The 24,910-nt window shown below is 52.1% G+C and overlaps 1 protein-coding gene across 9 annotated transcripts; it reads right to left on the bottom strand.

Moving 5' to 3' along the window:
* Window positions 1-866: 866 nt before the first annotated feature.
* LOC133393734 (serine-rich adhesin for platelets) lies at window positions 867-24,595 on the bottom strand. 9 transcript variants are annotated; one of them, XM_061659880.1, is made up of 8 exons: window positions 22,632-24,595; window positions 22,391-22,518; window positions 22,119-22,273; window positions 21,479-22,013; window positions 14,243-17,945; window positions 13,349-14,152; window positions 4,403-13,254; window positions 867-4,037 (listed from the first exon to the last, which is right to left on the bottom strand). In XM_061659880.1, exons 5-8 carry the CDS (start codon window positions 17,212-17,214, stop codon window positions 3,943-3,945), a joined length of 12,723 nt encoding a protein of 4,240 aa, XP_061515864.1. In that variant the 5' UTR covers window positions 17,215-17,945; window positions 21,479-22,013; window positions 22,119-22,273; window positions 22,391-22,518; window positions 22,632-24,595; the 3' UTR covers window positions 867-3,942. The 9 variants fall into 9 exon arrangements, with proteins under 9 accessions (XP_061515864.1, XP_061515866.1, XP_061515863.1 ...); XM_061659882.1 differs by lacking the exon at window positions 22,391-22,518 and having other exon boundaries at window positions 19,217-22,013; window positions 24,164-24,595; XM_061659879.1 differs by lacking the exon at window positions 22,391-22,518 and having other exon boundaries at window positions 24,164-24,595.
* Window positions 24,596-24,910: the final 315 nt, after the last annotated feature.

Here is a 24,910-nt window from a genome sequence, read left to right as displayed (position 1 = left end):
TGGGGTTTGTGGAAGAGAAAGAGAGAAAGAGAGAGAAGTAAACTAAAACAGAAAAGCAGGCCGTTTTAGCAGAGAACAGAGCAACAAACAGCAGTTGAGCAGTTGGAAGAGAAAAGAATGAACGAAACCAGACGCGCGGGGAGGAGCCCAAGCGGTGAAGATGAGTAATGCGAACAACAAACCAAGCCAAACAAAAAAGTAATAATAATAATAATACTATTAATAATAAAATTAATAACACAACTCTTAAAAAAATAATTCAAATCTCTTGCTTTTGGGAGGGAAGGGTGTGAAAAAATAGCATTGAGAAAAATACATTCCTGCGGGAGAACGAACAAAGTAGGCGCAGGCAGACAGGTACGTTCCTACTTCCGCTCTTCTGGCGGCAGGGCTGTCAAACACGCGCTTTCGGATGATTTCGGGTGAGTAGTAGTAGTGAATCGACGAACCACAACCACGCGTTTTCATTTTTTCATTATAATTTTCATCATTATTTTTGCTCTTTTGCTTGTGTCTCAAGTTATAATTTTATCATCCTCATGCCTTAATGTTTTGTTTTCCTTCCCTTCTTCTTCTTCTTCTTCTTCTTCGTTTGAATCAATCACTGCACTTTCCACCAAATTGCAAATTGCCATAATGAAATTTCCTTATCTTCTACTATTGTGTGTGATTTTTGTGTTTTTTATCCATTTGTATCATCCCACCACCACACAAATGCACACAAACACACCCCCTCTTTTCACCCTATACACCACCCCCCTTTTACCCATTATTTTGTCCTCTCTTTCTCTCTTTCTACACTGCTTTTTCTTTCGAATGCTTTGTTGTTGTTTTTCTGTTTGTGAATAATAGAAATGGTGTCACAATTGTTTTGTTTTTGCTTTGTGTTTACTTCTTATTTGTTTTGTGTACAGCTGTTTGCTTCCCCTTTTCCCCTTTTTACATTAGTTAGTTTATAAAGTTACGCCTTTCTTCTTTCCTGCTCGTCTACATATACATACGTTACACTCATCAGCAAACGTAGGTGTTTTCGCTGTGTTTAATAAGTTACTCTTAAGCTGAATGCCCCGTGTTTTCTCCCCTCCTCTCCCCATCATTGGGTGCCTTTCTCTATGGGCCGTTTTTCGGTTAGTTTCGTGTATTTGTGGTGTTTTTAACTTTATAACTTAAGTAGTAAGAATGTTTTTAACAAGTTTTACCGGAAAGGGGGGGTTAGGTAAAGAAGAGCCATGGCCTCCTTCGCACATATTGTATGTACACAAATCGCTTCGTTTCAACTCACATGCTCACATTACACACACAGCATGCGTGCGCAAAGGGCGTCTTTCAGGGTCAATGAATGTGGTGTGTACACGATACAATAAATTTACGCTTCTATAATACACTATTATCAAAAATATAATTCACAAAACGTACACACGCATGCATAGTTGACACCTGGGTACCTTCTGGGTGGTGGTGGCTGTCGTCGTGTGTGATTTGCGTGACCTTATAAAAACAAATGACCCAGGTGAAATGGTCTTACATTAGAGTACTCTCTCTTCCCGCCCCGCATTGGAGAGGTTGGAATATATTATATATTACACGCTAAAAGCAAAGAGCTGTACAATTTATGCAAAGGTTTATGACACAGAAAAACACATGCGAATAATTTTAGGAAATCAACAGATATTGTTAAATTGGCAATTAAATCGTATAAAAAAAAACCAACAGAGCCCGCCTCTAGCAACCATAAAATAGGATAAAAAACTATACCACTACTAACATGTATATTAAAAAAACGGCTCTCTCTGACTCGTGTTTCTTCTGTTGTTGTTGTTGTTCTGCCCCACTGTCGTTTCGATTCCACTGCCAGAGCAGAGACGTTTTTTGCTGTGTATTAGTTGTTTGAATTTCGTTAGCCAACCGCTCGTAGTGCAGTCCGTACGATCTAATATTTTCACGCCAGTCAGGGTTCAAATCTCGTACAGATCGAGATCTTCTGACCATCATGTTATCGAGAGCCCACGGAACTATTCACGGTTGGCCAAACCCACAAAGTGGCTTAGGCAGACCAACTACGGTTGTTGTGTGCCAAATAAAGTAAACGATGAAGGAAATGAAACGTATTGAAATGATAAGTTCTATCTTTCGATACATGACGCACTTTGTGACAACAAACTGTTGACTCATGATGAGAGACTAACATCATGCTCGTCACAAAGTGTTAAAATAAGTAGAAGAGAGGAAGAAAACAGAAATGGAATCGAAAAGAGGGGCGGGCAGACAGCAGACAACACCAAAATCGGACGACGAAAGAAGAAACAATGAAACGGATCATATGAATTTAGTCCACTTAAAAGGCTTACCGATGCTATTAATTCGTGTTACAATTGAAATGAAGCAAACTTATAAACCTATGTTTATCTCCCTTTTCGCCTGCCTCACCGTATCACGCACATTCACACGCACACACACACACGAATATACCTTCACTAAGGAGAGCAATTATCATCACACGGGAGAGGTGATTAGTAGCCTACTGGGTTAGGGATTAGTGGTGGCTTAGGTTGCGAAACTCTCCCCAAAACAAAACGCAGAGAGAGAGAGTGTGTGTGTGCGTGCGGTACCGTGTATGTGTGAATGTGTGTAACTAATAATGTAGGTCATAACCAATAATAGATACTACAAAAAAGATCTTGTTTAAAACTCCTTCATTCCTGTCCTTATTGGCCTATCTTTTTGCTTAAGCTATGTTACATCTGCCTTATTACACTTGTACACACGTTTGTGTATTTACCGCTTACTTTGAAAATTATAAATATATATGTATGCATGTGTGTGTGTGTGTGCATATATATGTATGTATTATGTTAGTTTTCACCTGCCTCGATATTTCCCTGTGTCGCTTTCTTCTACTACCTTCGGCTTTGTACTTTGTACTAGGTGTGACACACAAACCACATCTCTACTTCGATGCAAATTGCGGGCTTTGCGCTGTGCGTATCTGGGGCGGGGGGGGGTCTGTGTGTTCTGTCCTTTCTGTACTACACCCCCTCCCTTTGTGTCCTCTCTCCCCCATCGCGCTTGTTTGATTATTAATTTATCGAATAATTTCACTCTTGCCTTTCCCTTTCTGCTTTTGATATTCGAAGGAGCTCGGGGCTGCTGCAGCTGCTACTACGGTTCGAGCTTATTTTGATTTCCGTTTGTTGCTTGTTTTCTTGGCCTGCTTCGAGAGGAGGGAGAAGTTTGTGTGTGTGTGGATGCGTATAATCATACGGAAAGATGATCAACAATCGGAACAATCGGAAGTTGTATTGGATACATCCTTCACAGTTAAAACCAAACACTTTGAAATCTAAAATCATTCCAAAACATTACACCATTTTCTTTGCATTACTCTAGCGCAAACATTCGAGTGCACAATGCGTGCATCATCATTGCAATCATTGCCAAAAAAAGAACTGAACAAAAACTGACGGATCGGGTCGCTCACATTCAATGCAGCATAATGTGTGCTTTTTAGTGGAGCGCGGAAAAGGTCACAAAAACCATCTCACGATGATTTCGTAGTGCCCCGAAACCGTCGGAGAAAAAAACCAAAAAGCACCCTCTATACTCCTTTTCCCTCCTCCTTATTGCTTGTTTGCTATTCCTGAGTGTTCCTACCGTGCGAGGTAAGAATTCTTTCCGCATCCCTTCTTACATCGATGCGAGTTCTTAGCGCTATTAATTCTAATCACGCATTGGATGTGGTCGTGCCGTGGGTGGTACTACCTTACTATGCGAAGCGTTGGGTGTGGGATGGAGTGGTCTTGGTCTCTTTGCCGCCCTGTTCCTATCGACATGTCCCGCATGTCATTTGCCGAGAGAACTGCGTGTGCGTGTTTCGGCTCTTTCTTCTGCTGCATCACTCCTTCTTTCTTAGTCCGACTCGCGCTTGGACCGATCACACGAACTTTATGGGAAGTATTTGAGCGACTTTAGCCGCTCCGCCGACATGCCGCCCTCGCTGCGCAGCTCGGCCAACGTTGGTGTAGCACTGAATGTGGTCGCTGAAAGGGAAACAACACAGTTTTGGTTAGAATTTTGAACTGTCTTTTGTAAAACGTTCACAAAACAAACGAATAAGCTTACCAATAACACTAACTAAACAAGGTTTCAATGTTCTTTACTAATTTAACTGGAAGATAAATTCCTCCAGTACCGAAATCTGCCACTTTAAACGTGCTTTCGATTAATTCATCTTCTACCTGAGCTCCCAAAAAGTCTAATCTACCCATCAAAATAGCTCTCCGTGTGCAGTAGCATAACATTGATTATGTTTCTTTATTTGATTTAACATTAAATTGCATATTTCAACTAAATACTCTATGTGCTGTTCCACCCTTTCTTTCTCTACATCTATTTTCTTACTTACTTATTTCGTCGGTGGACGAAAGTGCTTCGTAGTGATTGTGATGATGATGGTTCGTCGACGATGCATGATCCACGGCCGTTGAAATACCGCCACTGCCAGCGTCCTTTCCGCTCAGCTTGCCCACTGTGCCGTTGCTTATGCCGGGAAGTGGCGCACGAACACGCCCACCACCACCACCACCACCGACGCTCGACGAAGAGGACGAAGAGTTGGAGCTGTCGCCCGATTTCGCCTCCTCCGGCAGATCGAGATCCAGCTCCATGCTAAGCTCCCGGCTGATCGAGCTGCTCACATCATTGCTGCTGATGGTGCTGCTCACAGACGACGCGGCGGCACGATCGACCGCTAGCAGCAGCTGCTCTCTCCTGCTCGCTTTCGACGCCGCTATTAGAGCGGCGGCTGAGGGCACTGGGGCCAGCGTGGATAGTATCGAGCTACTGCTAGTAGAGCCAATGCCTGTGGAGGTGGTCGGAGTGGCCGTTCCCGGCGTCGTGGACGTTGCGCTACCTTCGGTGGAAGTTTGCTGCTTGCGCTTGCGGTACTCGGTAATGGAGAGCTTGCGTTTGGGGGTGATCGGTGCACTGGCGGCACTTGCCCCGGCGGGGGACGATGCGTCGGCTGCGGTCGTTGCTGCCACCAGTGCCGGGTTGAGCCGCGGATCCGAGCTGGCCGTTTTGGTGAAGATCTTCGGATACGCTCCAACGGCGGGTGATCCTCCGGTAGGGGTGGTTCCCGTTCCCGGTGTTACACCGGCGGCTCCCACCATCGATGGCGGCGCTGTCGTGCTGCCGAGAGTGGACAACGATTCCGTGCCCGTGCCGAGCAGAAGGGACGATTTTACACCGCCACCGCCAACCAGCGGCGAGGTGAGCGATCCAAGGGTCGAGAAACTTGTCGGTCGGTGAAGCGGTGCCAGCATGGCCGTTCGTTCCAGCAGATTCGATACCTCCGAGCGGTACTGATAGATACCGCCGGCAGCGCTGCCCGCGCTGCCCACACTCGGAGGCGCTCCGGTGGACGGCCCGAGACGCCCGAGATGGTACCCACCGAGCGTGCTGAGATGTCCACCGGCTACCATGGGTCCCGGTGGCATGGGCGGATCCGGCCGTAGCGTAGAGTACGAGCGGATCGGTTCACTGCCGAACGTGGTGACCGATGGGACGACGACATTGCCACCAACGGTGGTGCTGTTCACGACGGTGGGGATCGTTTTGATGGTGTGCAGATTGCTGCTGACGCTTCCGCCGCTTGTAGCCGACGTGGTGAGCAGTGCGGCAGACGCCAGCCCGGTCGATGCGGCCAGCACAGACACGGACGAGGGAGGCAGCACCATCGGTGGCATCGCAGCGCCAGCAGCGGCCATGCCTGTGGTCAGCGAAGTTGCTCCGGTAATCACGGCGATGGATTCACCCGTCGCTTCCATTCCTTCCGAGGCAGACCGCTGCAGCGTCACATTGACGGCATCGTCCTTGACGCACAGGTCAAAGTTCAGCTTCACCTGCTTTTTCACGCTCGCTCCGTCTGCGCTCGGCGCTCGTGCCGGCGGGGAGACGCTGCTGCTGCCACCCTTCTTCGATTTGCTTTTGTTGCGCGAAATCAGATTCATGATGTTCTCGGAGTGGAAGGATGCGATCACCTTCTGCAGGTCGGCCAGCTCACTCTGCTCGCTGTCCTCCGGTGCAGCGGCACGGGCTGGAGTTGCTTTCGAGCTCTCCTTCGTACCGTTTGCCACTTTCTGCGGCGACGAACTGGCAACCGGGGTCGCCTCCGTCCACTCGGCGCACGCCGTTTCGTCCTTCGGAGCTGACTTGCCAGCCGCCACCACTACCGGCTTAACGGCATCGTCCTCTTCCTCCGCTATGAAGCGTACATCACGCTCCTCTTCGTCTTCGTTGGAAGTTCGGGGCAGCCCCTGGCGCAGTGCGCTGGTTTCCGACATCATCTCCATCATCTCCTCCTCCACCTCACGCATCAGTGCGTCCTCGCTGTTTTCGTCCTCGAGCTGCACCTTCGAGCCGGTCTCTTCCTCCTCCTCCTGGACGTACACCAGCACCGATTCTTCCTCGGCACCGCCGTCCGTGTCGTCGCCGGGATGCTCTCCTTCGCCAGCGACATCGCACTCGTCGTTCATTGCCGCCAGTCGCTCTTCGACGATTGTTTCCACAATTTCATCGAACGTCGACGACAACGACTCCATGCCCGATGTGTCACGCTTTTCCTCCGCAACAACGTCCTCCGCTTCGCAGTAGCTAATTTCCACCGATTGGCTGTTGGCTTTCGGCTGCTCCACCTTTCCGAGTGATTTTCTACTGGTGGATCGTTTCTCTGCCGACTTTTCACGTACAGCAGCTGCAGCAGAGCTGTCCTTGGCAGCAGACGTTATCGTTTTATCCTCACCCACACTCATTGTTTTGTCCTTTGCAGACGATTTTGGCGTGGGACTTGGAATTGGTGCTTTCTTTTCCACCTGCAGCTCGAGAGATTTCGCCACCGCTGCTGCTGCCGCTGTTTCTGCTTCCTTGCGCTTTGACACGAACGACTCCTGGACGATCTCTTCCACCAGGGCGGCCATTTCATCATCATCGTCGGCGATGTATTTCTGGCTTCCTTTGCTAGGCGTGCTGCCCTTGCTATCGATCGCTGGATCGGACGTGTCCAGCTCAGAATCACACAACTGTGGCGTCCTTGAACGTCCTTCAGCAGCAGCTTGAACAATCTCATCCACAGCAGCACTTGGTTCGTTTTTCTGCTCGACCTGCGGCTCCTGCTCTTCGACGATTTCCTGCTCCACCACTGCCTCCTGCTCGACCACCACTTCCTCCTCTTGCTCGACCACCACTTCCTCCTGCTCAATCACCTCCTCCTGCTCGACCACTTCCTCCTGCTCGACCACTTCCTGCTGCACAATCACTTCTTCCTGCTGCTCGATCACTTCTTCTTCCTCCGGTTGCTCGACCACTTCTTCCTGCTGGTGCTCCATCACTTCCTCCTGCTCCATCATCTCTTCCTCCTGCTCGACCATCACTTCCTGTTCCACCATCACTTCCTGCTCAACCACATCCACCACCTGCTGCTCTACAACCTGTTCCTCGATTACTTCCGCCGCTGGTTCCGCGTACACAGGCGTAGCCGCCGGTGTTGGTGCCGTATATTCCTGCTCTCTTACCACTGGCGGACTTTCGGCTGCAATGGCTGGTGCAGGTGCTGCCTGTTCGACAGTCTCCACTAACGGCTGTTCAACAGTCTCAACGGTTGCAACTGCCGGCGGCTCTGCTGTCACTATGCTGCTGCTCGCCGTTACCTCGTACTGCATCTGCGCCGCCATCGCTAGCGGAATCGAATGGTGCGGTTGATGATGGATTTGCTGTAACAGCGGGTACGGATGGTGATGGTGAAGATGGTGTGGAGAGGAGGCCACACCTACACTGCCACCGAGATGTAGCTGCGGATGGACGGCGATCGTCGGCGAGGGTTGCTGCTGTGGCGCTGCCAGCACCACTTGCGCCGTGGCAGATGGTGGCACTATCGGGGGTAGTGGCGGCGGCACTGGGATCGGTGGCGTTGCCACACCTGCAGTTGGCATCGGACCAGGATCGGCAAAGTGCAGAGGCGTAAGCATCTTCACTGGGCCACTGCTCGTGGGTGGTGGGGCACGATGAGAGGAAAGGTCCATCGCTTGCTTCTCCGGCGAGATGGAATGATCCCAAAATCGGGTTGCACTGCTTGCGGGTCCGCTATTTCCTCCGCTCGCTACCAAGCCGCTACTGTCCGCGTAACTCGACGTAATGGACGCAGTCGATTGGACGTACATTGGTTGCGGCATTTGCTGGGTCGCGTCCGACGAAACCACGGCTGGTGCGCTCGATACGACGGCAATCGGATTCTCTCGAATCACACGCCGCTTTTTCAACGGAGTCGTGAACCCGTTCGGCGGTGGTGGTGAAGATGAGGACGAGGAGGATGAATGCAGCCCAACGCCATGCCCGCCGCTCGGATGTTCGTCGGTTTCCTCCGATATTGCCTGCCGGAGCCAACGTTTCTTCACGGCGGCACTTTCCATCTTGTCCGTGGTGCTAACCGTACTCACTTCCCCGCTCGACGACGACACGCTCGTTGGCCATTTATTCGTTCCACTCGCCTGAGTGGATGACGAAACAGCCACCGAAGAGGAAGTCGCCGGGCAGGAGGAGGAGGAGGAGGAGGTGGCGTTTACTGTACCGTCGTCCGGCTGGGGCGAGTTTTGCATGATGAATTCTTCCACCTTCTTTATCATGATGTTGCCACCCTCTCCCGTGCCGGACGGATCGTCAAAGTTGGTCTTCAGCTGCAGGGGTTGTCGAAGGTGGGGCAAGGAGGATACTGTGTCCACCGCGCTATTCCCCCGATCCTCCGTGGGTGTTGTCGCGTAACCAGAGTCACCCTGCTCCTGCGCATGCCCGCTCAACCACTCGCGGCTCATACTTTTCTTCGTTTTTGCCTTGGCCGGGTATTTGAAATCCTGCTGCTCCGCGGGCAACGGTGATTCGAGCGTTTGGGCAATCACAGGCGGCGAGGGCGTGGAAGACGATACGAGCACCGAGCTGGGCAGATTCAACGGACGTCCGCCCATCAGCAACGCGGATGCGTTCTCGAGCGGTCCAACTGCTGCCTCTATCAGCATGCAGGCGGAACTGAGCATCGGCAAGCTTCCCGCTCCAACCGACGGTGGCCCTCCGGCCATACCACCCGCCGGTTCACCGACGACGTTTGCCGAGGTCACTCCCATCAGCTGTGCCGCTCCGCTGCTGCTAGTTGCCGACTGTGAGAAGGTCAGCAGCAGCTCGGCTGCTTTGTCGTAATGACCGCCAGCGTACGATTCGCCCTCCGTACCTCCCGCTGCTGATTGCGACTGGTACTGATCTTGCTCGTGGTCGTGTTGCTGCTGCTGCTGCTGCTGCATCCGATTATTGCTTTTCGATTTCGATCTCGAGCGAGCTGCTGCTGCTGCCAGCTTCTTGCGCCGTTGCTGAGTGGACGATGCGAAATGCTGACTGACCGCTTTGCTCTTCTTTTTCTTCGACGAGCGCGTCTTCGACGACGACCGGATTTTTCGCTTGCCGCCACCGCTGCTGCTACTTCCGCTGCAACTGCCACCACTGGAGAAGGAGCGAGCGTTCGGCGAGCTGCCGAACGAGTGATCCACATTCGTACCGTCGCAGGACGTGTTGGCCGACAGCTGACCACCGCTGGACGACGAGCAGACGCCTCCTGCCGCACCGCTGCTGTCGGCCGTACCATCATCCGAAAGATTGCCACCCATGGCGGCGTTCGAGGTGGAGATGCTGCGCCGTTTGCTGCCCGGAACCGTCACACCGTCCTTCCGCTGCTCCTTCAGCTCCTGCTTGCGCTGCTGGGACTGTTCCATCTTCGCGAACGCCTTCACGATCGCTTCCATTTTGCGCTCTTCGCGTGTTAGCTTTCGGCTCGGCTTTTCCGTCGCCTGTTTTTTCTCCGAACGCGAATGTGGCTGATCGCCACCACCACTGCTGCTGCTCTTTTTGCTTTTGCTGGCCGAATGATGGTTTACCGCACCATGGTGCTGATGAGGGTGGTGATGATTGTTCGGCGAACTGGAGCGTTTCACTGGGGATGAGGTCAAAGAACCGGCGGTGCCCGTCGCCATCGGTTGCTGCTGCTGTTCGATGACGGTGACCGGCAGGGTGGAGTTTGGTTGCTCCTGCTTCCTTTCGCCGGGTAGCATTAGCGGAGACGGTTCCGTTTTGATGGTTACATTCCCACTTTCCACCGTCGTTACCACCGTCGTGCCTGGCATGGCGTGCTCCTCGCCCACGGCGCTCATTTGGGATGGTGCCGCGGGTTCCAGCTTTACCTCGTGCTTGCTGCTGTACTCCTCCTTCACGACGCAAACCGGTGCGAACGGTGCAACAACCACGCCACTGGGATGGATCTGCACATCTTTCATCTCGCCCGGCTCTCGCTTCACCGAGTCGACTTCATCGACATCGACGGTAACAACTTCCGGTTCCTGCTTTATCTGCGGACAGGGCTGCTGAGGCGGGAACAGGACTGTTCCAATGATTTCCTTCGTCTGTACCACCGTTGGTGGTTGCTGCTGCTGTTGCTGTTGCTGCTGCTGCTGCATTACTGGCTTGGTGGGCGAAAGTAACAGCGAAACGGGCGAGTTTCTATGGCTCGTTGTGGGTTTTAACGGTGAGGCAGGCGGGGAAGGTTTGATCTGTATCTTCATAACGTCCTCCAGTATCTCCAGCCGGTGCAGCTGCTGCTGTTGCTGGATCAGCTCCATGCGCGTACCGTGCTCGAGCAGGGCCGCATCTAGTGCGGCCGTTCCGGGGCGAGATCCAATACAGCCACCGCCGGACGCCATCGCTAACAGCGCTGCGGCCGCTTCGGGTTGATGCTCTTGAAAGTGTTGCTGTAGCTGCTGTTGCTGCTGCTGATGCGGCAGTTGCTTCTTAACTGGCGACTGGTGATGGTGAGGAAGAGTAAGCGGCTGTGGCACACCGGCATTCAATGGCATGACGGGCGAACTGGACGCACCGGGTAGTGGAGGAGGAGGAGGGGTCTGCTGGTGCTGGGGAGATTGCGCTTGCGCTACGTGCGGTGGCGGCGGTGACCTTAGCGGAAGATTGACGTCGTAAGGATGATACGGCGAGGAGGGAGGCATTGTGCCCTGCGGCCCGCCCATCGACGGATGGTGCGGAGAAGCTACTGGCGGAGGGCAATACAGATACGGAGGGCCACCCATTCCCGCCATTATCGGGGGTTGGATCGGTGGACCGAGCATCATCGGTTGCGAGTGTGGCGGCTGCTGCTGCTGAAGTTCTTGCGGCGTCATGATGTGCTGCTGCTGTAGCATTGGTTGCAGCATGGGCGAGGAGGCCGGCGGTGACATCAGACACCCGGACTGGCCGGCACCCTGCGGAGTGCCAAACATGGCGTCGCTTTCGCCGCCGCTTGAAGAAATCGACCGGTTGCGCCCGTCTGCCGAACGGCTGATGCTGTTGTTGCGAGCCTTCTTCGATTTTCCCTTCCCGTCGAGCCCACCGTCCGCGAGGGAGCGCTTGGTTCCGCTCTTGCCGCTGCTCTTGCCACCTGGCGCCACTCCAGCAGCAGCCCCCACAGGAGCCGCCGTGCCGGAAGCAGGCGCCATCGATAGACCGGTCGATTCGCTTAGCTGAGCCGAGTACGCACAGTCCTTTATCAAGCCGCAGGCGCACACGTTTGTGACGGTGGTGTGCGTGAGAATGACCACGCCACCCATCCGATGAATCAGCTGCTCGTCGTGCCGTATGGTAATCTCCGTGTTGGACTTGATGTTCGTGGTCGCTACAATGTACAGATGCACCACTCCCTTCTCCACGCTGTGCAGCAGCTCCGCGTTCGGCCGGCAGGATCGCCGCACGAAGCGGGCGTCGTTGCCGTACGTGCGCGTGTCGACGCAGAGCTCCATTCCACCGCACCCGGCCGCCGGCAGCTGGTAGAGGAAGAGGAACGGGCCGGCATTCTTGTTCTGGCTGAGCTTGCCGTTCGCCGCCATGTTAAACAGCGACTGCAGCTGCTTGTGCTGGTTGGTAAGCATGTACTTGCCCCTCACCTCTATGATCGGTGCCCGCGGTTCGATGTCGCTCGTGCCGATCAGGATTTTACCCCCCGCGTGCGGTACGGTCGTGCAGCGCGGGGTGAGATTCGCCCCGCTCGGCACCGTCAGCAGCCGGCTGTCGGTTAGCAGCGGGTTCTGTGCCTGCAGCTTCGCGAACGCTTGCAGCCGAGCCCGCAGCTCGGGCGAGTAGTGGTTCGTCGTCGCGCGCTCGTAGCTGTCGATCCAAGTGCGTATCATGTTCATCAGCTTTTCCGTGCTCTGCTCCGCGCTCTTCGTCTTCTTCTTGGAGGGTCGCGAGGCGGCCGCCGTCGGTGCACCGGCCGTAACGGAGCGTAGCTCCTTGCCGGCCACTACGCGCTTGCCACCGTTCAAGCGGCTGTTCAGGGCGGCCTCTGCCTTTTTGCTTAGCTTCTTGGCCGCTCCGCCACTACTATTGCTACTATCACAGTACAGGGTGGTGCCGGACGGTGCCATCGTGGACACGGCCATACCGCCAGCGATCGACGACGAGCCCAGCGGCATCGTGGTCGCCATCGTTGTAACCATCGCATCCATCATTGCTCCTCCCGGGCCAGGAATCAGACCACCAGCACCGAACGGTACACCCTCACTGCCACTCACAACCATCGTCGGTGTCGTTGCTGACGAGCTGATCGGAAGGGTGTTGCTGTTCATTGCACCTGCCATGGCACCACTGTTCGGAGCTCCAAACAGAGCTCCACCCCCGATCGACGAAGAAGATGAAACGCTGTCGGACTTCTTGCGCGAGCTTCCGCCGGATCTGGACTTTTTCGCACTTTTCGCGGGCGTTGCCGGCGCAGTGTGATTCGTCGCTCCGATCGCCCCATTGCTCGGTGGCATATGGCCCTGCAGTTGATGATGGGACATAACATCGCCGTACTGGTACTGCTGCTGCTGATGGGAGGCGTATTGCTGCTGCTGCTGGTGATGATGATGGTTGCCTCCTTTCCCACTCAGTGGTGGCGTTGGTGGCAAATGCTGATTTGTGCTCGACACACCGCCGATGTCCGTCGTTGTGGATGCGGACGCGGCTGCTCCCGGAACCGTCACATTGTTGTTTGCAAAGAACAGACTCTGCTCCTTGCGCTTTTGCAGCTGCAGCTGGCGGGCTCGCGCCTTGTCGACGGGACGCGGCTGGCACAGCTCGCAGTTGTACTCGTCCGGTATGTTCATGCGATCGATACCCATACAATCGACATGTTGCCAGGCACTGTTTAGAGAAAGAAGGAAAGCAAATTGACAAACAAATTAGTTAAAATCAAGTGCACACACACACACACAGCTCCATTCCGATCAATACTTACGAGCACTTATCGCAGCAAATCATGTACCCATCGTCATGCGTCAAATCGCAGATGCAACGCGTGACAGAATCGTCCTCGCCTTCGCCCTCCGGTGCCGTATCCGTTTCCTCGCCCAGATCGTTGTCCTGGCCCGCCCGCGACCCGGTACTGATGACCGACTGTGCATCGTCATTGTCGTCGTGAGCGCCCGGCCGGGCTGTCGTCAAGCCTCCCTTCGCCTGGTACAGATATTCGAACATGCCGCCGCCCGCTCCTTTCGAGCTTCCGAGCAGCTCGCTCGCAACGGCAGCCGACGTCAGCTTGGCCAGATTCATCTGTGCTATCGGCACTACTATGGGCGATCCGCTGACGCCCATGCTGACGGGCACTGCCGCCGGGGCAGCCATCACCGTCGTCGTCATCGTTGGGTGCAGCCCGGACGGCAACGAGGAAGACGTGATCATCGCCAGGCTGTTTACGTCCACGCCGGTGGAAATGGTACCACCGGGGACAGAATGTGACACTGAAGGGTTCGGTTGAATTGTTTGCTGAATTGACGCGTTCGCTCCCGAAGGAACCGTGATATGATGGTCCGCGGCGGCAGCCGTCGTGATCGGTTCGCAGTAGGTGTGGTCCTGCATGATTGCTTGCAGAATGTAGTACAGACCGGCCGACGGATCGACCGGACCAGGGCGCACCTCAATGCTGTTGCCTTCGTCGTCGTCTCGCGCCGAATAGTGAGCGGTAGCGAGCGCACTGGCCGGGCTACTCTCTTTTAGCGGAATATTATCCGCATAAAGCGTCGTCGTACCATCCACGGAGCCACTGTAAATGAGCATGGCAGAAAGGGTTTTAGTAAAATGTAAGAATGGAAAGAGATATGAGTAATTGAAATAACAGTTCCGTCAAACCTACCTCATTCGGCGACCGTCCGTCGATCCGGATGAATCGTAACGATGCCTGCTCGGCGTTCCTGCCACCGACGATGATGACGAGGAGGACGACGGCTCGTACGAATGATGCCGGGCGTACAGTTTCGCATTGCTGCCCATGGAGGTGTCGTGCGATTTCTGCGACAAACTCTGCAGTATTCTCGCCGTCGCCGTCTCGTCGGACTGACCGTTCAGATAGTTCACGTCCGCATCGCCCGCAGGACTTGGTCCCGATTGCTGCGACACCGGCGTCCTGCTAGACGTCGTTCCAGTCGAGGAAGTGGTGTAGACATACCGGTACGGCGGCGAGGCCGTGTGGTTTACCAGCACTTGCTGCGAGGTTGGATGCTGCTGTTCGACACCCGCTGGTGGTACCATCGAATGTTCCATTGACACGTAGTGCTGAGACACGACCGGCGGCGACGAGGCTAGTGGAGCGTGCAGCTGAAACTGGCTGCCACTGTTGTGACGTCCACGTCCGCCTCCAATGCTTTTGGCCGACGACTTCGCCGACGCCGTGCTACCACCGGTTGATGCGTTCGTGAAGTTGTTGCTGCTTGCGCCACCCTTTCCCCCCGAATACTTTGTGACCGTTTCGGCAAGCGTCTGCTGATCGTATGCTCCAACCGTGGCGGCAGCCGTGTAGAGATTGCTTAACCCTTTATGTCCGCCGCCGCCAGTCGCTGCTGAGATTGTTGATGAAGTTGTCGTCAGTGTTGCGGTACTGGCGAAAACTGCCATGGAGGAAGCTGAGCTCACGATGTAGTTAGCGGTACTGCCAATCGAGGAGGGTGTAAACCGGCCTACGCTCGGCGCTTTACTTGTGAGCGAGGACGCTGGTACGTTGATCATCATCGTACCGCCTCCTCCACCAGACGTATGTTGTTGCTGTTGTTGCTGTACAACCACTTGCTGCTGCTGCTGCTGCACTGCAGTTCCGCCAACATTCCCACCAATGAACGTACCCTGCTGCAGCTGAGGTGAAGCCGTTCGCGTCTGAGCTGGCTGGGGATGAATTTGTAGTATTTGATTTTTGCCCGTTTTCATCACGTTCACAGTAGTGGTGGTGCTCGACTGTTTCGAACCACCGAGGATGTGGTGTATCGGGGCCGTCAGCTTGATGCTGCCCAACGATGTAGGTGTGCCGGCACTGATGCTATTGCTGCTGATCGTATTACTACTGCTGCTGCTGCTGTTGTTGGTCTGCGCGTACGACGACACAGGGATCATCACCTGTGCTTGGCCCGGGAGCAGACCCGAATGAAAGACCGCCCCCGAGGTCATTATAATGGGCGCTTTGCTTGTGCCGACCGTTTGCTGCAGGTCCAACGAGCCACTGCAGCCACCGCTCTTCATGTAGAACATCGAAGATGAAACGTTGCTCGGTGCAGTGCCATGGTTGATGCTGCCTAGTGCGCCCTTTTGTGATGCTGAGTTACTTCGCACCGTTTTCAAGCTCACATTAACCGCGGTCGGTGTCTGCTGCTGCTGCTGCTGCTTCATGACGGCCAGCGGTTTCAGCGTTACATTTGAGAGCCTTTGCTGTTGCTGAGACTGTGGCTGCTGTTGCTGTTGCTGCTGCTGTAACAATTTCAGTGATGCATTTTGGCTTACTTTGCTCTTGCTTGTGACCGGAACCGGTTTCACGTGCGTGGTCACTACGTTCTTCAGTTCTACCGGTGTCGTGGATAGTGCTCCACCACCAGTATCTTGAATCTGACCAACGGCGTTGTTGTACTGAATCTGCTGCTGCTGCTGCTGCTGTTGCTGCTGCAAGAGACGGCCACCGTTGCTTAAAGCTGCCGAGCTGGATACACCGCTGTGGGTGCTGTTGGGTGGCATCCTTGTAACGAGCTGAATGTTTCGAGGCACCGTGACCTTCTGCACCATCGTCGTTGTGGCCGACGTTGAGCCAATGCTGTTGCCACCGCTGCTACTGGTAAGGATTCCGCCGGCAATCGACATGGTCGGCAAATGTTGCTGCGTAATCGACACGGACGATGTGCTAGACGACAGCAGATGCTGCGGCTGCTGTTGCTGCTGCTGTTGCTGTGCACCGACGAGCTGGTGGTGCGGATGGTTGTTGAGATTTTTCATCTTTGCAATCGGCACACTGATCAGCTTGCTGGTGCTAAACTTGCCCCCGGTCGAGGTGAATACGTTAAAGTTTTTCCCGCTCGAATCGATGTAGTTAAAGGTGGCCGTAGTTGGCGGCATCTGCAATTGCATCTGTTGCTGTGGCGGCTGCTGTCCCTTAGGGACCAGCGTCACATTGTTTACCACCTGCATGCGATTTGCTGCCCCATCGCCTCCTCCTCCGCCCGTTGCCAACGTTGGGCTCTGCCCGGGCAATAGGTTGACACTGTTGTTGCTGCTGCTACTGCTGTTACTACTGCTGCTGCTACTATTACTACTGGTGTGGATATTGCTGTTGAGACTGTTGCTGTTACTGGTACTGGTGGCGGCGCCGATACTATTGCTAAAATTACTGCTACCGCTACTATTGCCGCTGAGCGTCGTCGTCGTCGTTGTGGATGCCATCGTTGCACCGTAACTCGTGCAGATCATGTTGGAATACTGTACTGTCGTGGGGCCTCCGGCACATTCGCCCCTCAGCTTGAGTGCCGCCACATTGGACAGCTGTTGCAGACCGCTCGCTGCCGCCACTACCGTGTCATTGCAGTCGAGCAGCGGATGGTGGTTCGGGTGTCGTAGCCGGTTGTTGGCGGCACCATCTAGTATTAGCACGTTTCCTGCAGCCCCCGTGTGTTGTGCCACCGCAGTACTATAGCTTCCACCACCATTGCCTTCTGCTGCTGCTGCTACTCCACCACCCTGGGCGCTGCTGCCACTACTGCTGCTAGTGTTGTTGCCGGATCCTAAAATATTGAATTTGTTACTGTTCACAGACGGGCCAGACGGTGCTGTCATGATACTGTCGCGCGACGCAGACATGATTGAGCTGTGTTGCTGCTGCTGCTACTACTACTGTACGTGATGATCTTTCGCTTCCTGCGGTCATTTACTACAACGCAACGAGCGATGCGCCTTCTTTGGGAGTTTTGCTCGCCCTTTGCTGCGGGTGGCGAATCCAACCCAAGATACAAACTTAATCACACCGCACACACAAACGAGCACACATAAACACACACAAACACTCTGTTCGCGGTTAATCGAGGTTTTCGCGCTTTCCTCCTTCTAGTGCCACTTTTTAAACAAAAACAAATTCGCTTTTCGTTTTCACTGTCCTTTCTTCGTCGTCGCTGTTAGCTTGCCTCCTTGGTGCCCAGTTTTGGAGTAGTTTATGCTGCGTTGCAGTGGCGACTACTAATGTTCATAGACAGGGGGGGCGCGACGGATTCTCTCTTTAGCACACCGTCGATCGTTGGTAGACGGTAGGGGTGGACGAAAAGGACCACGCTGCTGGTGGTAGAACAACGGTCAGAGTATCCACCACGTTTGATGAACCGTTCAATACAACAGGCGTGCACGATGAGTGGGAACTATGCTGATCCTTTCTCTGTTGCTCTAATAAAACCACTGGTAATGCCGATGTGTCTACTGTTCCTGCGGCAGGTGGATCACCGCCAATGCGATAATAATCGAGATGACCTTCGTTATCGTCCGATGGTACTGGCAGCGAGAAGGCCATGTCAGAACGATTCATAGCACTGGTGCTCAGAATCCTGGAATGAAACAGAGAGAGGAATAGGACATTAGATGATGTTCAGATTTGTATTAAACAGGTCGTAACAGAACAAATGTATGCAACCGTCCGATGATTGAGTGGAGAAATATTCAAACAGATATGATCGAATTATCCGACAACAAATCAGCCTCAAATTAGAATATAAAAACCTCTTACGTCCTACATCAATATTGCTTCAATACAAATACGAGCCTCTAAGAGCGTGGACCGTTAATTTCATACTATGGAGGTAGCCTAAACAAGCAAAACAAGCATCGATTATAAATGCAAACATGCGCACTTGTTCTCTCAAGCTTGCCAGTTGATAACGATACTCATTTGAGGCTCATTTTTTGAATTTCTTTGTCAGCATAGATGGCCATGTAAAATGCATGCTTGAAGCAATTGCAAATAAACCGTTTGTGCAATCATGAAATGGGTAAGGATTGCCAATCCTTCGTTCATACTCCCAAACCCTTCAATTATTGTACAACATTTGCCAGCTAATGAACACGTTCAAACACAACCACCAGGCGCAGTTGGTGTTTTTGAACGGGTTCATCATGCTCACACACAAGCGGCGCAGGCAACAAAAAATCAATTACATTTTGATCACCCCCTAAGCAATCGCTACTGCGTCATATATATAAAAATGCACAACACCCCTTGCCAACACACACACGAAAAGGCAACGGCGACACAACCAGCTATACGGGCCACAAATCGCCATCGCATCGAAACCTTCAACTCGACCAGCGTAAACGAACGGTGTGTGTTGCTCTCGCTCTCTCGCTCTCTCTCACACACCACCTTACGGCAGTAAACGCAACACCCACACACTCGCAAACCAGCGGTATCGCAGCATCGTGTACCGCAAGCAGAATGGGGAAAAAAAACTAATCGACATCTCTCGCCTCGCTCTTCTCCTATTCCCACCCGTCTACCCAGCATCACCAGCCCTCATCATTCGACAGCCTTTTTCGATCCGCGTTCAAAATCGGCGATTCGCTTCTCGAACGCGGTAGTGCGCAATCTCGCGATCAATTCCGGATTCTCCCGCCGCCATCATTCTTGCGCTCCCAACAACCGTGTGTATGTGCGCGCGTGTGTGTGTGTTTTTACCATCCCCGTGTGTGTCAAATAATGGCAGCCTGACGTTTGACGTCGTCGCTACGCTGCACTGCTTCGCAAACAACAAAACAAAATTAAGCAGCACACACACCGCCATTGTCACGCTTGAGTTTAACGATTAATATTTCCATACTCAACATTTTCATTCATAATCGCCTCTGCTCACTGCACCCAACAATTTCATCATAGGGCAACTGTCATGGCGAAGGTTTCCTCCTTCCACCATTCGCATCTTTGCACCACACTACCACACACACGCCCCGTTCGCATGCACACACCGCATTCCACACATAATTTTCAGCCCTCATTTTGCCTCCCTTTCGCTCCACACTCCTTCTCTTCTCAATCAATTCGAGTTTCTATTCGACTGCATCTCTCTGTCATCAAATTCTGACACATCCCCACAAGTTCCCAGCCAGCCTGCACGCACGCACACTCGCTCACAAACTCCATCTTTTTTTCTTTGTCATTACACGCACACACACTATCTTCATATCCGTATACACGCTGCCACATTCAGTGTGTATGTGTGCGTGAAGCCAAATGACACAAAACAAACATGGCCGCTTCTATTATTTTCACGCGCTGGTGTTTGCTACCGAAAACCACGTTTTTCGGCTCGCTATCACAATTGAATCTATTGTTTGGGGCACTGCTGTCGCTTCTTGTCGAATAGATGCCGTTTCGTTAGCGCCATATCACGTAACGGATGCCCAGCTTATGGCTAAACAAACTTTTCTCTTTCCAACACTTCCTGTTGTCTTCTTTATCTTGTTCCTTTCTCTACATTGCAACACATTACAAATCACACGCACACACTTTCACACATCCCGGACTCCCCCACTGCTACACTGCAGCAGCAGACACAAAACGCTGGTATAGTAGTACCCCGTATGCCTCCCAGAGTCTCGCGTTAACGAAAAGGCAATCACGAAATACACAAAATGGTACACACGTCACGTCAGTTTGCCAGGCATCGATTATTTTCACAGTTTTCACACCGATTCGCGCACAACTCCAGCATTCAGTTCACTAATTAGCCATTTCCTGCAGTTTGTTTTTCTACACGTTGCACTATTATGCTTTACATGAGAGTGGGGTAAAATGGTCCTCCTTTTCGCGGATTGATGGATTTGCCAAAATCGTGAAACACACATCTGGCGCACACATTAACAGTCGGATTCCATCACAGTACCGCGCACACACCAACACTACGATAACCATGATCAACCGCGACACATTAAACGACGCACGCACCCGTAAAATTGATCGCCCCAAAACATGCTGTTGTGCACCACCATTTTCGCGCACCAATCGGTCTGATGTGTGCTAGTATTTCATTGTTTGATGTTTCACAAATTGTAGCAATACGTTAGATTTAGTTCATCACATTTTTTTTTATCGTTCCAGGAATGCGAAAATGTTTACCTTTGTGGGATTATTTCACACAAAAGTGTTCTGATTGCCTAATTTACTTCATTTAGGAATTACTCTTCTGTTGTGATCCAGCAAAAGATTTTTGTTATTTGTTTGTATTGATCTTCTTGTTAGAGACATTTACTGTTTGCAATTTAAAATTCTCAATTCCTAATGACTATTCTCCATTAATCATGTTATACAAACATTTTATCTAACTCAAGCGTACAAAAACACAACAATATGCAAACTATCAGTATTAAATCCATCATTGTATACAAGCGCTCAAACGCCAAATGTCAATCTCTTTTGCTTCTCTTTCCAAACACTCTTCCAAAACGGGCAAGCGCACATATCGATGGAGTGAAAAAGCATTTGTACTGTTGTGCTGGCGGTTTCCCTTCACTCTATCCTCCTCCAAGAGAGTATGTGTGTGTGTGTTGATATTTCTACCCTCCTTTCTACTACCCAGTATCTAGCATTCCAGGGCTTTCCCCCCGTTTCCCGACTACCTTCACGGGGGCGAGCAGCATTAAACCGCTGCTTTAGCGGCCAAACCATGTACGGCAACGGCGGTCCGTGTCGAATTAAAAACAATATTTACGAGCAGCGCGTTAGGGGCGACTCTTTACCCGCGCGCACACACACGTTGCGTAATAATAGAACTACACGGATGCTGCTGCTCCGCAGTGTTGTTCCGAGCACAATCTCAAATCGCCCCTGCCGCATCCGCATCCCTGCCCTAAAACACACATCCGCAACACCCACCACCGTCACACTGAGAGGAGGAGAAGGATGTGATGCAGAAGGCGCGGACTGTGATGTTTGGTGGACAGCTAACCATTTTAACAGCGACCTCGCAAACGAATTGGAATAATCATGATTGTTCGCCCGTTGCGACTTGGTGCGTGCGTTCGTCCACAGCGGATGCCCTATCAGTACCGCAGCTTCCCTTCCCACCATCAGGGAGCGCATCATACACACCGGATGGTCTCCATTCAGCAGCAGCACAGTCCCAACCAACGTGCGCACTAATTCAACGATTAGGTTAGTGTGTGGCAAAAAGACGACGGCAATGGCGGTGGATGGGATCGTCACACAGCACAAGATCGCATTTGGTCTTTCGGCGATGCTGTGCTGCCTCCGCTGCCGCCTGCCTGCTGCATTTTCGGTTTCGTGTACTGGGTACTGGGTCTATTTGCTAGTGGTTTCTCCCATGTTTGCTCTCTCCGGTGGCTCTCGCCGATACTGCACTGCTACTACCACGAGCGTTTGCATTCTGTTTCGTCTCTCGCTCTCGAGCGCGCTGTTTTGATGTACGCTGAAAACACCGCGTACAGGCAGCAGCACACCGCCATCGGTTCGCGTCGTGGCGGTTGCAATTTTGATGCTGTGTCGTCTGCTGCTCCCGATGCGCTCTCCCAGCGACAAGCGAAGCCTGACGGTAAAATGGCAAACTCGTTAATTCGTCGTCGTAGGCACAGCTCGTCGGCGCAGAGCATTCAGCAAAAATACATTGCTAAAACAAGAAAAACAAAACAAAAAAGCGTGTGCTCTGCTCGCGCCTCTCTCGTCGCCATCTTCCTCCCTTGGCTACAGGGAAGCAGCCACGGATTCAACCTACCTTCCCTTCCTTCTTCTTCTTCTTACACCCGGGCTTTGCAGATCTCTCTATAACCGTTTTGGCAGTCCGATTCGTGCGTTTGTAGCTTTGCTTTAACGGATTTTATGTCTTCAATTCCGCGCCACGCTTTCCCGCTGTGTAGTAGTAGTTCGTTGCTGCAAATCGATCCAAATTGGTTGATTGATTGAACGGCTTTTGCTTGTCACAGTGTATGGCTAGAGGGTGGTGGTATCGATCAACGTGTAGTCGCGCGCCGCCGTGGCCTACCGTACCGTATGGGGAGAGGGTGTTTTGCCGTATTTCAACAAACTTCAATGCTTTACTCGAATCAGTTCCTATCTAAAATACCACACAAACCGGTCGCTAGTTCGAGGACAGCCGAAAGACAAGGAAAGTGAAGCTAAAATGTATACACATATATGTTTCGCATTAGTTCAAGAACAGGAAACAAACAAAAAACCAGCTCGGAGCAGGCACATTGCATAGATATATACATTCAGCACTCCTCCTTACATGAAAAACTCAATTCAATGTTGAAATTAGAGGCCCTTTTCCCGTCCTCCCCCCACAGTTGTGTTGCTTTTTAACAAAGATGCTGTAGAAAGGTGAAATCCACACACAACTCCACACACTTTTTTCCTTGCTGCTTTGCTTTATTTTGCCTCCCGTCGTAGGCTGTAAGCAAAGCGAACACCACACGCACACAACTGCCCCTGCGCGCACTGTACGCGTAGTTCGGTGCAGAATACGGCAGAGGGCGCTCGAAACGTTTGCTGCTCGCAGCACAAATACGAGTGTGTGCGTGTGAAAACGTGTAAAGCGATGCAAACGAAAACACACACACGCACACACACGCACACACATTGAATCAACTACCGTGGGGATAGGGAAGAAACTTCGTTGTGTACATCTAACTCATCCCAACCCTCACGATGGGCCATGCTTTTGAGGCTAATATAAAGCCATTCAAAAGGATGTTTGTTAAAACAACGTTGTCGAAACACGCGTGCTCCAATAATCACAATTTTCTCTTCCAATTTTACACTTTTTTATCGCAAACGACACACACACACACAATAATCGATCGCTGCTTTACCCTTCCTACCCTGCTGGCGATACTAAACCCAACCCCCTTCCTGGTTCGTCGCGCTAACCTTTGCCTCTTTGCTCCAACACCGTACTAGCACACCACCCCCTCTACACAAAAAGCAACACATCAAACAACCGCTCCACACACCGCAAACCGCATTCATAAAAATACAACCTTCTACCCTCTCGCTACACACGCACACACATACGCACAGCCACGATGGGCGCACAGTCGCTTACTTACACACGCGCATCGACGGAAACGCAGGCGCAGGCACTCGCGCGCGTGTTCAAACGCACGGCCTGCTAACTTTTTTCAAGCAAATGTTCCCTGACTGTGTGCGTGCTTAGGGCTAAAAGGGTTCCGCCACACCGTCGTTGCACTGATTTCTTCTTCTTCTCAATGGCGTGTGAGTGTGTGCGATGACTGCCGTGCATCACCACCATCTTTGCCGCTTGTGCACTGCACCACCACCCCACACACAAACTACTAACCCACCGCCTATTCCCTTCCCCTTTCGCGATCTAACTATCCTCAACACCAACACACACATACTCGCATTGCTCACCCACGGAAACACCAACATCGCACGCACACTTACGCGGCACAGGGGTACGCGTTTTTACACACATTTTTGGGAGAAATCTCTTCGTGGCCTGCCTGTCTGTCCATGTGTGTGTGTGTGACCGACGAAGAACTAGAATGGTCGATGAAGCAAGGGGGTGGACCTGCGGGAGAAGGCAAGGGAACGGCGAGAAAGGGAGTTTGCGTCGCGCCACAAAATGCGAAAAAGTGGGCTTCCTCTATCCTCCTCGCTGCCACCAACCCTACTCCTTCCTAACCTTTGCTCTTTTCTTACTTTTTCACTTTTCTCATCCACGACGGCTCGTTTTGCGGGGGGGCCCACGCGCGATGAATGAAATCAGGAAGAACGGAAGCAACGAATCATACTTACGCTTCTGCACGACCAGCGCGACCACCACGACAGAGATTTTCCTTCTGGGGTTTCCTCACACACACGCGCACACACACACATACACTGCTGGCCGCTTTTCGATATTGCTGATGCTGATGTGCCTACTGCTGCTACTGCTGCTGCTGTATTTCATTCGCACACAGAGGCGCTGCTAAGTTTGCTTCGGTGGGGCCGGAATTTGGGCAAGTGTTTTCCGCGCTGTACTGCGACGCACCGTTGAATATTCCGGATCGCCGGAATCGCTCACTGGTTCCACATCCTTTTAGCACCGGTTTCGATTAGACTTGCTGTACAATTTGCTCGCTACGGCTAGCTTCGTTTTCCACGCACAGAGAATGCGAGAGCCAGGGGCTACTTCTTTTTTTGGTTAGAGACGCAAGATGTGTTCCACGATCGATGGCGGGTACGTGCATTGTGCCTTTTTTGACAGCTGTCGCAGTTTGACAAGTGAGGTCCATCCATGTTGCTACAAGGTGGATTAAAAATATCAGGTGGTGGATTAGGGCCTTTGGGGGGTCGCCATAGTTGAGGGACTTTACGTCATTTTTGAACCGTTAACCATTGGTTTCCGCACACTAAGCTTAGCAAATAGAACATATTTCTTTGTTATTATGTGCATTTTTGTGTGTCTATTGATTTTACCGAAAAAATGAGATATATTAACAAAAGATTTGATGATTTGTTTATGCACGAAATGTAAAATCAAGTGAGTATGAGTTCTAATCT

This window comes from Anopheles gambiae, chromosome 3, assembly GCF_943734735.2.
Source record: "Anopheles gambiae chromosome 3, idAnoGambNW_F1_1, whole genome shotgun sequence".
In the NCBI taxonomy this organism is placed as follows: domain Eukaryota; kingdom Metazoa; phylum Arthropoda; class Insecta; order Diptera; family Culicidae; genus Anopheles; species Anopheles gambiae.
Note: the sequence above shows the minus strand (reverse complement) of the source record. Positions and strands in the feature narration are given on the sequence as shown.

Excerpts from the sequence above, each read along its gene's own strand:
- LOC133393734 (XM_061659880.1), bottom strand. The coding sequence starts at position 17,214 with ATGTCTGCGTCGCGCGACAGTATCATGACAGCACCGTCTGGCCCGTCT. Across the intron at positions 14,153-14,242 it reads ACGGACGGTCGCCGAATGAG|TGGCTCCGTGGATGGTACGA; the intron begins GTAGGTTTGACG and ends GCTCATTTACAG. Across the intron at positions 4,038-4,402 it reads TTCGTCCACCGACGAAATAA|CGACCACATTCAGTGCTACA; the intron begins GTAAGTAAGAAA and ends TTTCCCTTTCAG.